Raw genomic sequence first — 13,943 nt, 5'->3', positions numbered from 1 at the left:
AGACATGATTTTCCAACACGTCCTTTACGATTTACCCAACAACACGACAATCACCATCGATAGCAATTATCGAGCACCGCGGCAGATGTCCATAAATCGTATCACAAGGACCATAGTGGCCCAGAACTACTATCGTAATAACACCTTCACTTGGGAATGAACGGGTGGAAAGGTCATACTACGCTGGCTTGAGAGCCTAGAGACTTGGCGTGTTGCCCAGATCAAAGAGCTCAAGCTTCCTCTACTCCTTTCAACTTTAGTTAGCGATCTCCGGATATGTGACCAGGACAGAGAAAAATGGAATCGGTGCGTACCAAATTCGTTGTAGCTCGTGCTATCCTGACTACAGGGCCCTTGATTCGTTTCATAGATGCTGTAAAGTTTAAGACGACGGCGGCAGTCGTGGACGATGATAGTGATAGGTGGTATATCGAGGAAGAAGTGAAGGAGTTCGTTAGACAAGTGTAGAGGCTGTGGTTGAACTGTTGCATTAGGCAATGGTGTCAGGACTGTTGTTGACCATTTCAAGACTTTATACATGTTGCTCATGCGAGTCTCAGCTGTTTCCACAAGGACATCAGGTGAATGACGATCTATAGACAAGAATTGGAGATTGGAGATTACTCATTGCTTGGCGTACCTTGATGCAAGTGCCAAGACTTTCAGCGACCCTCGTTGTGACTCCAAATGCTGCACCTGCCATTAATGTGCAACCCACGCCGGACTTGCGAGCCAAGCTTTCACACAAATTATGAGCTCGCGAAATCGGCTGATTGTATCTCACGCGCGTAATCCGCCTCTAAATCCACCCGGCGATCTCAGGTACGACCTACGCTCGATACCAAACCCTCCGAAGCACATCAGGGATGCATACAATGGCACCTCGAAGCGTTTGCGGGAGTGGATGCTGGCTGAGCCGGCATTCGTTGCATTAGTAGAGAAAGCGGCTCGGGACATAGAAGAGAGTATGAAATCGATAGCAGACGAGAGTCCTGCGACAAAAGAGCCAGATGCCGAGGGCGAAGAGCCTGGACTTGGTTTAGAGAGCTTGGACAGCGACGATGACGCACAGGACGAAATGGACAGTGACGATGACGACGAAGACGACGAGGCGGAGATCACAAATGTTCCAGACTTGACCGTAGACGTCTCGTGCGAGAAGGGCAGGCACAGGAGTGTGGCGTTTGCCGAAGAGCTCGCAACGAGAAGTGGGAAAGGTTGGAACTTGCAAGTGATTCACAGAGATATTAACTCGAAGCGGAAACACGACAGGAAACACAAGCAAAAGCGACGCGACGCAGTTCTCGATGAGGACGACTGAGCTGACCACACAAAGTCTGCCACAACCCATTTCCCGAGACTCAACAAAGAGGTCGACAACTTCTCGATCAACGTTTGCGGCAATTTTAAGTCTGCCAACGGAATATATTGCTGTGATCCATGGACATCATTCTCCATAAATCCTCCCGAGCAGCACTTCATACCGTCCCTTAATCTTGGAATGGTGACTTTGAGTGCGAGTGCAGCATCGAAGAATCCACACCAAATTATGTCTTCTTCAGGAATCTTGAAGATTTCAGACATGACTTTTGGGCTTAAAAGCCCGGACTGTTTGACTTTCTGATATGTGGCCATGTCATCGAACATCACATCCAATGTGAGCTCGTGCGGTCCAGCGTTCTTTGAGCGCACTACTTTGGCAAGGTCGATGAGAGTCTGTGGTGCTTTCGTAGCGAGTTGAGTCGGTCTGGAAGTCTTCGCAGCGACCTTCAACATTGCTTCAAGGCATGGCTCCGGGCCCATCTGCGCGACTATCCGTGGTGTTTCCGTGATGATCTCGTGTGTGAGCTCCGGGACAGCAGGCCCACACCCCGATATTAACCCTGCATCGAGTCTTTCCCGAACCAGCGCCTTGGAAATGGCAGAGTAGATTGCAAGCACCTTCAGGTCCCAGGAGGCGTGCTCTGGCTCCTCAGCAAGCTCGCGAATGATGTCGCGAAAGACATCAACATGCTCATCGCTACCGTCGCCACCAGCAGAGGCAAGCAATAATGACACTTGGAATCTTTGACTAAGCCGTAGCAGTCTTCTCAAGTCTCGTCTTCGTTAAAGCCATATCCAAGCATGCGAACCGGCGTGACGATTTGACGTAGTTGTGCTGGCTTGTCTTGAGCGAGCTTGTGGGGAGACATTGCAGGCACTACAATGACGATGATGGCAGAATTGATTTAATAAACAACTGGTCAGCATGGCGATCGTTCCTCATACTCTTTCGACCATATCACTTTCAAGCTTCGACCACTCGGCCGACGCCGAAATCGCTCCGCTTCCCCGCCCCGATTGTCGCTCATCTCACGCTTCTTCACCAAGACACTTCACTCTAATATGAGCACACTGAGCGATACGCGGCATCTCTCTGCGACAAACGAAACGCCGCCAAGATGCCGCCCAAGTCGAAGCTGGCAGCGTGCATTCATTGTCGGCAAATGAAGCTAAAATGCGATGCTCACGACACATTCCCGGCTAGTTGCACCCGATGCGAAAAGCGGAATCTGCGATGCTCAATCGATCCGTCGTTTCGGCGGACGGCCAAGCGCGAACGTGTGGCATCGCTAGAACAGGAGCTGCAACGGTTGAGAGAGAACGCCGACAGCGCCATTTCTCCTCCCAAATCATCCATTCATGATCACGTCCCTACTCCAGAGGAGAGGGCGCCCGTGATTCCGCCTCCGGTAAGTGAATGATGTTGTGGGAATCGCTGAACCAAGCACATCTCTCGACAGCACCGCCACGCCTACTGATTACACTCTCCTTCCAGGTGCCTCGACTCAGCACTGCACAATCAGGATGGACTTTCGTAACACAGACAATCGATGGCATACAACTCGAGCCCAATGCCATAGCAGAGCTTTTCGACAAGTTCTATACGCACTACCATGACCGCTTCCCTATCTTGGCCGACAAGGAGGCCATGGCTCGCTCATACAATGACTGTCCGCTGCTATTCTGGGTCATAATGGCCATCGTATCTCAGAGAATACCAGAGTTTACGAACTTGCACACTCAGTTGATAGCGCCCGTGCAGCGCCTGGCTACGGATGTCTCGGCATCGTTACATCACCCTTTGATGACTGTGCAGGCGCTTCTGTTACTCTGTTGGTGGCCGCTCACGCTCGAAAGCAATTTCAATAATCCTTCATGGAGCTATTGTGGATTGGCTACCCACACCGCACTGCAATTTGGCTTCCACCGACCTCAATTTCCATCAGATTTCCGCTATCGGGAGGCTTTGAGCAGAGAAGCGTTCGAGGCCCGATTGAGGACATGGTTGGCCTGTTTCATTGTCAATCAGACATTGAGCGCCTTTCTTGGAGTGCCTTGCACCATACATCCCGACAATACCATTCTGTCAGCGCTCAAGGATGCCAACCTGCCCAAGTCGTTGCAGCAGCATCTGGAGATTGCCCTTGTAGATTACCGGATCTGCCATTCGCTCGGCCAGCAAGGCTCTGTGAGCACAGGCTTGACTAGTGACCCAGCAGACTTTGTGCGACTATATGAAGCGGAGCTGAAGGCTCTGAACTTCAAGCACGAATCTGACTGGTCCTTCTCTGCCGAAATCGCCTACCTGAAAGCATACCTAGATCTATTCGCCTTCGTTTGTATCACGGCTCTGCGACATCAGCAAGACTCAGATGGACCGAAGACAGGAGAAGAATACTATGTCGTGGAAGCATCCCGAATTGCCGAAAGACTGATCCAAGTCGCGTGCCGATACTCCGAAGAAGTGGTTCGATGGTCCACAGATGTGAGGACAGCATCGACATTCGCAGTCTTCTTCTTGCTTAAACTCCTAGCTGTATGGCCACATCTCATCGACCACGTCCGGGCCATGAATTCCGTTCGTCAAGCCTGGGAACTGTACCGACAGGCTTCACAACGCAAGAATGACCAGTACTCCCGCATCTGCTCTATTGTGGAGTACATGAGCGGCGTCGGTGGACAGGATGAGTCCTTCAAGACCAAGATGTCCGTCACATCTCGAGCTGCAAGCAATGTGCTATACGACACGGTTTGGGCGGCGAGGTTGAGATTTGGTCAGAGAGTGCGCGATATGAGGCCCTTTGACTATACTCTTGCGGCGGAGAATGAAGAGGCCTCGGCACAGCAGTTGCCATCCAGTGGTTTGCCGGAATTGGAGGAGGACTTCATTGCGTCTCTTGTAGGTACCGATCTACTTGGATGGGAATATGCCTTTGAAGGATTATGATGTCCACGGGTATAAATCTGCCGCACTCAAGTGCTCATCCGTGCGGCTTGAAACAAATAATGGATGATCAGAGACTGCGACGCGTGACGGTAACAAACGGCTCCGAGTTTGGCGGATACCTATACAAACTTGTGTACGCTTCACCTGATAGTGGAGCAATCAGTTTGTCGATATCCATGTGATGTAAGTGGGAGCGCGCTTGCTATTCAAAATTCGATCTCAGCGCCCATATCTGAATGCATTGCACGTCCTCGACACCTCAAGCGCAACTCTCGAGCGTTCGAGGTCATCATTAAGCCCATAGCAATTTGAACCACGCTGACACCTCACCACCAAATTAGCCATGGATTTCCAGAATGCCAATATTCCACCCTTTCGGCCACTGCCCAGATCATACATTGATCGACACGTACCAGAGCCGTTGCAGTACACATATCCTGTTCAGGGAGATCAAATTTCTGTCGCCAACGGATACAACAGCGAGGCCTTTACTTCTGACTCCGAGAGCTCGACTCTGGATGAGGAATCTAGTTGTAGCTCAGATTCTACCTCAGCAGAGGAGCAGAGTGACCATGAACGCAACATACAATTAAGCAGCGAGAGTCAGCCAACCATGCTCACGGAGCCAGACATCATGGCTACTTGGAACGCCTTGGTCGAGTTAGCACAGGATCTACAGGGAGGCGTTAATGAGTTCAATTTCCGCAATGATGACAACCTTAAGCTTCCGTGGGAGCATTTCGTGCGGGACATGGTGGCTTTGAGCGAAGATGAGTTCAACACAACACTGAGGTCCAGAGGCCCATTAGGATCTGATCTCGAAAGCCAATGCATATACTACAGCAGTGACGGGTCCACTAATCCGAGCGAAAGCGAAACCGACAGTGAAAGTGAGAGTGGGAATACAAGTGAAAGTTGCCGGACCCAATGAGGCCGCAATGTTCACAGGGGAGCATTGAAACGAGCAGCACTGATGATCAACGATACAATATTTGAATCTATAATCCAATCAATCAACCAAAAAAAAAAAAAAAAAAACAAACTTCTACCCAAATCCTTTCCAACCTCTCCCTCTCAAACCCTCATAGCACTCACAACACCCCCTCCCTCTCACTCACAAACACCGCACATTTTCGTGCATCATCAAAAACCGTCGCCCCAATAAAATGCCTCTTCATCATCATCAACCCCTTCCCTCCCCTCTCACAATGCTCACAAACATCCTCCAGAACCCTCCAATCCCAAACCTCAATCCTCTCCTTAAAACCCCCATGATTCAAATTTTGAATCTTTTGTAAAACTTCTCGAACCTGCCGTCTCCGTCGACTTTCCACGAGCACGAGTTTTCGCAGGCCCGGGTGAGATTGGCTTTCGGAGATGGTTTCGGTGAGGGGTGGGTGGGAGAAGGAGTTTCGGTTCCAGTGGGAGAGGGAGGGGATGAGGATGGTGTCGTGGCTTTCGAGGAGGGTTTCGGTGATGTAGGGAGTGGTTGCGATGCAGGGGGATAGGTAGATGACGGTGTTGGAGAAGGGGCATTTTTTGCTTGCTTCGCAGTGGTCGCGTGAGGTGGAGCGGCGGTGTTGGGAGTTTTGTCGGGATTCGGGGATTGGGGTGGGATGGACGAGGGAGATGAGATTCTTGGCTATGTCTGATAATGCTCGTGAGCGCCTGGTCGGGAGAGGAGCATCGGGTTGGATTGTGACGTTGGCAATGTTCGTGATCTCGCTTAGTGGTGATGAGGCTGTGCGAGCTGTTGCAGGATCTTTGCGCTGAATATCGGTGCCCATGCATTGTCGTTTCGCACTTGTGTCAATTGCGTCTCGCTCGCGATCCTCATTCTGTCTCTTTGAAGGAGGTTTTGAGGAAGGCAATACTAATGACGTGCTGACCACTCTAGAGCAGTGTGGTCTGGGTGTGGGTATCAGCAAAGCCGGGCTTGGAATGACATCTATCGGCCGTGCTCTTGTTAATGGAGAGGACGACAGCACTGATCTGTCCGGAGTCGCCGATATACTCAGCCTAGGCGAGGCTAGTCGTTCTTTTGCGAACTTCCGTTTGCAACTACTCTCCAATTTGTCCAGCCAAATTCTCGTTTCTTGTGATTCAGAATGTGGTGGCAGCTCTCTAGCAGCCTTGGCATGGTCCTGCAATTCCCGGAAGGAGACGCAATCTAGCCAAGTGCGATCTTCATGCAGTTTCTTGACCCTCGGATGCCGGAGCATCAAGAAGTTGCAATCTGACGGCTTCTCATATCCTGACCCTAAGACCTCAAACACAAAAGGCTGGTCGAACACAACCTGCATCTTTGTTCCTCGCGCAGCTTCGAGATCGAACGCTCTGGGGGCTTGATTTGTAGAATATGGCTGCGCTGACAAGTTGCCAAGGATATTTGCTGTCTCTAAAACCGCCTTTGGTATACACTTCTCATGATCGATCGCACCAACATGTTTGAAGACCGGACGGGCTTGATGCTGCTCAACTTCAGCCTTGTTGGTGAGGCAGCCAAGGTGAAATGTCGTCCACTTGATGTAGCCTTTGGATGGTGCTGTGTGTGCAAGCTGGGCATCGAAACTCGCACCTATCACCGCCATGTCTTCTTCATCGCCCAGCCCGGCTATGTAGTCTTTCTTGAGCTTAATGTAGCTGCATCTATAGTCTGCCGGTTGCATAACTAAAGAGAAATAAGGAACACCACATGGCTTCAGGACCAGACCTTCGCAACGGCGTGCATTCGCTGCAGAGAATTGCTCGGCCAAGCATCGTCTTGCTTGATCACTCGAGAAGTCTATGGTCTTCCACTCTGCGCCTATAGCTCTTCCGTGGATCTTCTTATAGATCTCGCGCAGCCACATGCGTCTTTCATGTACGGACCTTCTCAATACGATCTCGTCATCCCACAATAGCACGTCAAAGTATACAAGTGCCAGATGCTCGTGGCCTTTCGGAAGTGAGTCCTGTTCGGTGCCAAGATATCTGCCAGATCTTGCAACGTGCTTGCGAATCTCGTCGAAGGGCATGATTTGATCTTCTTGGTCAGAAAAGACCACCAGTTCTCCGAGCAGAATGGCTTGTCTTTTGATTTTGCAGTCCTTCCGACCAAGCCGCAAAGACTGGACGAGGGTCTCTATGATCCCTTTTCGATCGTGTGTAGAGTCTTTGCCGCTCTTGGAGAAGATCTTGATGCATTTGGCTGGATCGGATGATTTTCCAAGATCGACGTGAATCTCACAATACTCACCATCGTATTTACGTTCAACCACCCACTCCCTGCCGCCAAGCATTTTCAAGCAATAGTCAATGCTTTGGGCCTTGTGGAAATGTGGTCGACTGATCTTCGTGCCTACAACAGGTCGAAGTTTCTCGGCCGCTGTTGTGCGATAGGCTTGTTCAGTTCGAGGATCAGGTCGACCAGGCAGTTCTCGTAGCTCATTCCGAAGCATAGATACTGCAGCATGGAAGTTCTGATGGAAGCGGAGAAGATCCGGCAGAAGAAAGTGAAAGTTCTTGAGCAGGAGGCTGTCTTCCACGTGAATCGGACGGAGGTCTTTGAGAATCAATCGGACGAGCCACTTGCCTTCGTTAGGACTGAGGCGAAGAAGTATCCGCTCGATTGTCTGGTCGCGCATCTCTGATGAGCCTGGAGGTAATCTCGGCACAGACGGATCAGACCAGTGACAATTGCCTGCGAGAGTTTGCAGCATATCATCGACTTCCTCAAGCGTCACAGGCGGAATGGCAGCAGGACCGCGTCGTTCAAGAACTCGCATGAGACATTCTGCAAGATCGCCATTGCCTGGTTTTTGGTAAATCTGAAGCTCGGATACATTCAAGCGTAGAACACGGCCAAGGATGCGGCACAGACTCGGGGCCTGTATGCCGTAGACACGCTCATTGCGCCAATGTGGGAGTACTGCCGAGAGCAGAGCCGTCAATCCTTCGACGCTGAGCTCGTTCACTTGTCGTAGATGGGACTTGAACCATCTCTCGACCACATCTCGCCGTCGCGGCGGCCTTTCCTTGGGGAGCAGCGGTGGATGGTGCGTCTCAATGTCCTCGAGGCGCGAAAGCAAGTTGCATAATTCTGCAAATGGGAATGGCATATCTCAAAAGGATATTTTCGGATGAGTATGCGTTGGCAATGGATGTCGTTTCGCTCTGTCGATGTCGTCGGCATGATCAGGGACTTCCAAGTGGCTCATGCCTGAGCTTGGACCAAGATGGAGGTGAGTGAGTGAGTGAGGCAAGGAGTAATGGAGCATGTGATTGCGCTGCAAGAGCGCGTCGTGGAAAACGAAGCAGCGGCCAGCGGGGCAAAACAAAGACGCTTGGACGCGTGGGGCGAATCACATTCACCGAGGTGGGCCCACATTTAGCGTGCTTTAGCCTTTGTGAACTAAAATTTGACAAGACACAGCTGACAGCGTGCAGCCATCTCCGGAAACCGTCAGGAGTTCAAGGTTCTCACACATGATGCCCTCGTGGTAGCGAAAATATGGCTGTCAGCCAAAATCAGTAGTGATTAGCAGTGAATGGAGGATGCAGAGAGGAACGATGCTCGGGCCCCTCGCTTCGACGGCGACGATGTCAGTCCCACGACCGAGCGAGAGCTGAGAGGCTGGTATTGTACTGGTCTTGCAGCAGAAATATTCGCCGTCTGTGGCGTGGGTACGTTGCTCCAAGATGGATTATCATGTAGAGCAGTGCGGCTAACGACGGCCAGGCTCCTTTGCTCCAGTCACGCTCGAACAGCTGGCCCGGGAGCGAGGCGTACTGCGATCGGATGGAGTGACACCATGTATCTCTGCAAAGGCCGGGAGCACAGCAGCGCATCTTACACGATTTTTCATTCGATCAATCAGGCGAGACGGCGACAATGAGAAGCCTCAATGCATTGTGAGACCCTTCGGACGAGACATGGCGACAGCTAGCTTCCCCATGTACACCTTCTCTGCTGCAGTCCTTATCCAGGCCCTAGTACTCATCTCATTTAGCCCAGTCGCGGACTATGGAAAGAACAGGAAACAGCTTCTCCTGGCCTTTGCTTTCACCGGAGCCGTCGCAACGATGAGTCTGGTCCTAGTCTCGCCTTCCGTCTACCTACTTGCATCCCTTCTAGTGATCCTAGGCGTGGTCTGCTTGGGCTCGACCTTCGTCTTGCTGAATGCCTTCTTACCGCTTCTAGCTGCCAATCATCTTTCCGTCAAACACAAGCCCGGAGCTACATTCATCAACGATCCTGGCACATCCCCGGAGCTGCGCCTTTCGACAAAAATCTCCTCTAAAGGTGGCGGGCTGGGCTACGCTGCAGCCGTCTCTGTGCAGATCCTGAGCATCTTTCTACTGGTGATGCTGAAGAAAGCCAACTTCGCGGCCGAATCGACACCTCTTCGTTTTGTCCTTTTGGCCGGAGGAATTTTCTGGTTTGCTCTCACGGTGCCTGGTGTTTACTGGCTGAGAGATCGGCCAGGACCTCCCCTTCGAGTAGTACAGCCTTGGCGCTCGAAGCTCCCAGCGGCATTGCAATATCTCATCTTTGCCTGGAGCTCAGTATGGACGACAGTCAAGACAGCGGCCAAGCTGCGTCAAACCTGGGTCTTCCTGATCGCATGGTTCCTGCTGTCTGATGCCATCGCCACGATCTCTGGTACTGCGATTCTTTTTGCTCGGATAGAGCTTCACATGGATACGATTGGCATAGCGCTTCTCTCGATCACGTCGATTGGCTCGGGCCTTGCTGGTGCTTTTACTTGGCCACGAATTTCTGCTCGCTATGGATTCCAGACGAAAGAAACGATTGTGACTTGCATGTTCATCATGGAAATAATCCCCTTCTACGGCATGCTGGGATTCATACCATTCATCAAGTCGTGGGGCGTGCTCGGTCTGCAGCAAGCATGGGAGACCTATCCGCTCGGCTTCATTCATGGGTTCGTGATGGGAGGCCTTACGTCATACTGTCGAGCTTTTTACGGAGAGATCATCCCGCCGGGTTCGGAGGCTGCGTTTTACGCCCTGTATGCCATTACTGACAAAGGAAGTTCAGCAGTGGGACCTGCTGTCGTTGGAATGATCGTGGATACTGTTGGAACAATACGGCCAGCTTTTGTCTTTCTAGCGGTCTTGATTGCTCTGCCAATCCCATTGGTCTACATCATTGATGTCAGGAAAGGCGCAGAGGAGGCGAAAGCGCTGTCCAAGCATCTAGGCCACTTACCTGGCCAAGAAATCGTTATGGAAGATCATGATGTAGAGGTCGAACATGAGGCTGCGGAAGGTCTACTCAGGCAGCAGCCAGATGACAACGATGATTGTAGCAGTCACGATAGATGAGATCACCCGAATACGAACAAGCCTGTGGTAAACGCCAACCCGTTCTCTGGAACATGTACCGCTTGCATCTCTCCCAATCGCCAAGACGTGGTCGAGCTCAATTTTCATCGGACACATGAAACGGGCATCACACTCCAAGATGGGCCTTTGTCAGACCCATTGCGACGGCTCGAGGCTGACCATGAGTATCGCATTCAGCTGATACCTCAAAAGGCTCGCGCATATGCGTGCAGTCTCGAAAGACTGTTCAGCAGCCCAGAATGGGTTCCCACGACTCATTGGAGGCCTTTTGCCAAAGAAATCACCCTTGATAGCGGCGACGTATTGGTGTTGAAGCTTGTGGAGTAGAAATGAGTTGCAGCATTTCTAGTGCTCTCGAGTTGTGAAGTGTTCGGAAGCTTCGATTGGTGGAGGTGTTTCTGCCAGTTCGCAGTGCAAAAGTTTGGGACACAAAATGTGTTCGAAATTTGAGCTTCCCCCGAGCTGCTCAGCATTTTCCAACAGCTCGGCCGCAAGAGCTTGGCCATTTCACGTCAACACCGTTCAACTTAGCGCACGGGAGCGATATAGAAGCGCACATGAGCGACCGACAAGATTGTCCTCAGTCTCAGGCAGCAGGTGTCGCGGAGCCTTACTCTGGACCTGAGGACAACACCGACTGGTATATAATGGCTTGACCATCATGATTCGAGGTGCGCCTGCACACTCCGAATTACGGATAAATCACCAGAACTCAGCGTGCGCATCTCCGCGACCAGATCAAGGGACTTGAGTGGGCTGAGACTTCTACAAGGCTGCTCACGAAACAGCGACAATCAAAATGGGACGTCTATCGAAGTTCACTGGCCCGGACAACAGAGTCGACTCTTACCGCATCTTCATGCGATTTTCCACGTTCCTAAGATACCTCGCCGTATCCTTAGAAGATGCATGGGACGAAACGTACCTTTCCAAACGAGGCGATGTGGTTCTCGCAGATAAAGACCTACTGTTAAGAAGACTAACCTGGGTACGAACCTTCGAGAGGGATGCCGAAGGATTCATAATACTGGCAGAGGCGTGTCTGGCGGCACCACGGACGGGTTGCTCGACAGGTATCCGCAATAGCAAGCTCCCGCGGCATCTTGGCCGCAACATTTCTACAAAACGTGCCTTAGTGGGTGGTGGACTCTATCAAATGAGACCGTATCTCTGCAGTGACGTAGTGCGGGACATAATGCTGCGCAAGTGGTTCGTCGAGTACAACGGTATATTACTCAGCGTCCATCGAAAGCAGAAGCAAGCATTTTTCTCAATGAGATGCTCGGAGTTCGAACGGCCGAAGTTGCCTGGAAATACGCAGCACTTGTGTGCCAAAGCGACATCGACACCGAAGTCGCTCCTCTCACGGTGGTCCTGGCAGGAAATAGGCACCAGAGCAGCCAAGGTAATGAGCAGGAATAAGAGAAGGTTGAGATCCGGTGAGATGGAGCATGGATATCTTTCCGCGTACGACGCATGCAGGTACTGTAAGCTCCTGAAGGACACGCGGCAAAAAGAGAAAGAATCAATGAAGCGAGATAGGGCACGGAAACAGGAAAAGCATGACGCTCGCGCGCGAGCTGAAAGCTGTAGGGCGAAGAAGCCAAGGTTCCAAGTCGTCTTGAAGAAGCCAAGCGGAATCAGCGAGCGCCAGTCCGTTCACGCCGGCTTCAAGGGCCTACTGTCCTGCTTCTGAGCCCGACAGCATCGCCAGGAATCATAGAGACTCGACTTCAAGCCACAACAGACGTTCGGGGACCAAAGGAAGACTTCGAGGGCGTAGTCAGAGCAGGATTCCAGCCTTTCTCAGACCTGCAGAGCTCCGCGATAAGTTGCGCATGAAGATGAAGGCTTTTCTGAAACGTTGTACGTTGCAGCAGTGGTCGGCCGAGATGTCATAGGGGAATGCGCACCGAAGCATAGACATACGTCCCAGTCTAATGTCGGACCCATGATTGGCAGCGTTGTACTTGCATTTGTTGAGGTAACTATAGCACATCGTGACCGCGCCTCAGCCTTGGCCTTGGCCTCAGCCTTGCCAATGTGTGTAACTAGTCAGTCAGTAACAAAAGACGCTGCAGGCTGTGAAGAGGCCGGTCTCGACTCTCGACCTTTTCCTTGGCACTCCCAAAATAGCAAGCTTTTGACCACATCGCGCGCTGAGCCTCGCGCTTCTTTCTTCACCACTGTGAACCCTGCTCCAAAGTACGGATTCCTGGACGACGATTTCGTGCTCGTTCCTGGGCGACCAGGTTGTATAGCGTCTTACCACATTGGAGTGAAAGTGACTATGGTCGGACCGCTGGATAACAAGTTTCTATTCGCTATAATCCATAAGGAGCAAGGGTTTGGTGAATACCCACTTTCACTCCGATGCGATCAAACGCTGTATTTCACCAAGATTCTCCTTTTGCACGACGATGCCCAGCTACTTACACATTCATAGAGAACACGTCGTATACCGTCCGTTATGCCGTCGGTCTACGCCGTCGGTCTAAGGCGGCGATCGGGAAGAAGGTACGGACGCCAAGACAAATTCCCGGTCTTGCAGGGAGTTCGTGAGATATACGAGCACATACAGGGTGACCCCCTTGTTTCGTGACATTTGCGAAGGACGGATCAAGTATTCAAGATGGCCTGCTGTCGATGAGCGCATCGGATTTGAATTTTGAAAAGAAGGTACCGCTAGCTACGGTTGCAACAGTCCCCCTGTCTTCGCGCAACTAAGGGCCCTTCTTAGAGAATATCGGTAATTTTTAAACTTTGATATTAATATATTCACTAATAATCATTTATAAGTCTAGTATACCTTACTAAGCGAGAAACTAGAAATCGAAAATTTAACTCTCGGAATTAGCCTTAGTCTTATAGGGAGTTTACAACCCACATCCGTTTTAGCCTCTTACTATTTAGGCGTAAGGAGGTTTTTAGTATAGTAGGTAGTAGGCTCTTTCTAACTACTACCTTCTACCTTCTATCTTTTAATTATTCTATATTCTACCTTCTATCTTCTACCTTCTAACTATTCTATATCGGACTACTACGCGACTAGACCTATATATCTATATACCTAGCTATACTAGCCTCCTTATACTAGTAGGAGTCTAAGGATAAATATATTATATCTATAGTACTATCTCTATAAAAATAAAAGATTACTAGCTAGCGTAGAATGCTATAGTTTAGTATATATATACTATAGTCCTACTAATCCTAAGCTATCCTATATATATTATACTAATACGAAGTATAGATCGTAAGAAATATACGATCTCTAAGAGGTACTATATATAGCTAGCTATATATTAGGGCTAAAGAGGTT

At 50.6% G+C, this 13,943-nt stretch overlaps 7 protein-coding genes across 7 annotated transcripts; 5 read left to right on the top strand and 2 right to left on the bottom strand.

Annotated features, from left to right (window-relative positions):
• Window positions 1-751: 751 nt before the first annotated feature.
• On the top strand, window positions 752-1,321 carry MYCFIDRAFT_77692 (uncharacterized protein; the record flags this gene model as incomplete). Its single annotated transcript, XM_007928956.1, has 1 exon — window positions 752-1,321. The coding sequence occupies one exon, from the start codon at window positions 752-754 to the stop codon at window positions 1,319-1,321; it is 570 nt and encodes a 189-aa protein (XP_007927147.1).
• Window positions 1,322-1,447: 126 nt separating this feature from the next.
• Window positions 1,448-2,473, bottom strand: MYCFIDRAFT_175560 (uncharacterized protein; the record flags this gene model as incomplete). The annotated part of the gene is made up of 6 exons (XM_007929286.1): window positions 1,448-1,508; window positions 1,544-2,096; window positions 2,133-2,177; window positions 2,211-2,239; window positions 2,269-2,360; window positions 2,396-2,473. The coding sequence occupies 6 exons, from the start codon at window positions 2,471-2,473 to the stop codon at window positions 1,448-1,450; spliced, it is 858 nt and encodes a 285-aa protein (XP_007927477.1).
• MYCFIDRAFT_197247 (uncharacterized protein) lies at window positions 2,442-4,270 on the top strand (the record flags this gene model as incomplete). The annotated part of the gene is made up of 2 exons (XM_007929285.1): window positions 2,442-2,732; window positions 2,819-4,270. 2 exons carry the CDS (start codon window positions 2,442-2,444, stop codon window positions 4,268-4,270), a joined length of 1,743 nt encoding a protein of 580 aa, XP_007927476.1.
• Window positions 4,271-6,336: 2,066 nt separating this feature from the next.
• MYCFIDRAFT_30400 (uncharacterized protein) lies at window positions 6,337-8,370 on the bottom strand (the record flags this gene model as incomplete). Its single annotated transcript, XM_007928746.1, has 1 exon — window positions 6,337-8,370. A coding segment is annotated over one exon (2,034 nt), but the record flags the coding sequence as incomplete, so codon positions are not given.
• On the top strand, window positions 8,311-10,636 carry MYCFIDRAFT_56482 (uncharacterized protein). Its single transcript, XM_007928873.1, has 3 exons — window positions 8,311-8,627; window positions 8,699-8,935; window positions 8,991-10,636. The coding sequence occupies exons 2-3, from the start codon at window positions 8,800-8,802 to the stop codon at window positions 10,598-10,600; spliced, it is 1,746 nt and encodes a 581-aa protein (XP_007927064.1). The 5' UTR covers window positions 8,311-8,627; window positions 8,699-8,799; the 3' UTR covers window positions 10,601-10,636.
• A 1,333-nt stretch (window positions 10,637-11,969) lies between these two features.
• Window positions 11,970-12,708, top strand: MYCFIDRAFT_211516 (uncharacterized protein). The gene has a single exon (XM_007929284.1). The coding sequence runs from the start codon at window positions 12,030-12,032 to the stop codon at window positions 12,315-12,317; it is 288 nt and encodes a 95-aa protein (XP_007927475.1). The 5' UTR covers window positions 11,970-12,029; the 3' UTR covers window positions 12,318-12,708.
• Window positions 12,709-13,091: 383 nt separating this feature from the next.
• Window positions 13,092-13,293, top strand: MYCFIDRAFT_175556 (uncharacterized protein; the record flags this gene model as incomplete). The annotated part of the gene is made up of 2 exons (XM_007929283.1): window positions 13,092-13,203; window positions 13,235-13,293. 2 exons carry the CDS (start codon window positions 13,092-13,094, stop codon window positions 13,291-13,293), a joined length of 171 nt encoding a protein of 56 aa, XP_007927474.1.
• Between the last annotated feature and the right edge of the window lie 650 nt (window positions 13,294-13,943).

The sequence above is a fragment of the Pseudocercospora fijiensis genome (assembly GCF_000340215.1).
Source record: "Pseudocercospora fijiensis CIRAD86 unplaced genomic scaffold MYCFIscaffold_5, whole genome shotgun sequence".
Classification (NCBI taxonomy): domain Eukaryota; kingdom Fungi; phylum Ascomycota; class Dothideomycetes; order Mycosphaerellales; family Mycosphaerellaceae; genus Pseudocercospora; species Pseudocercospora fijiensis.
Note: the sequence above shows the minus strand (reverse complement) of the source record. Positions and strands in the feature narration are given on the sequence as shown.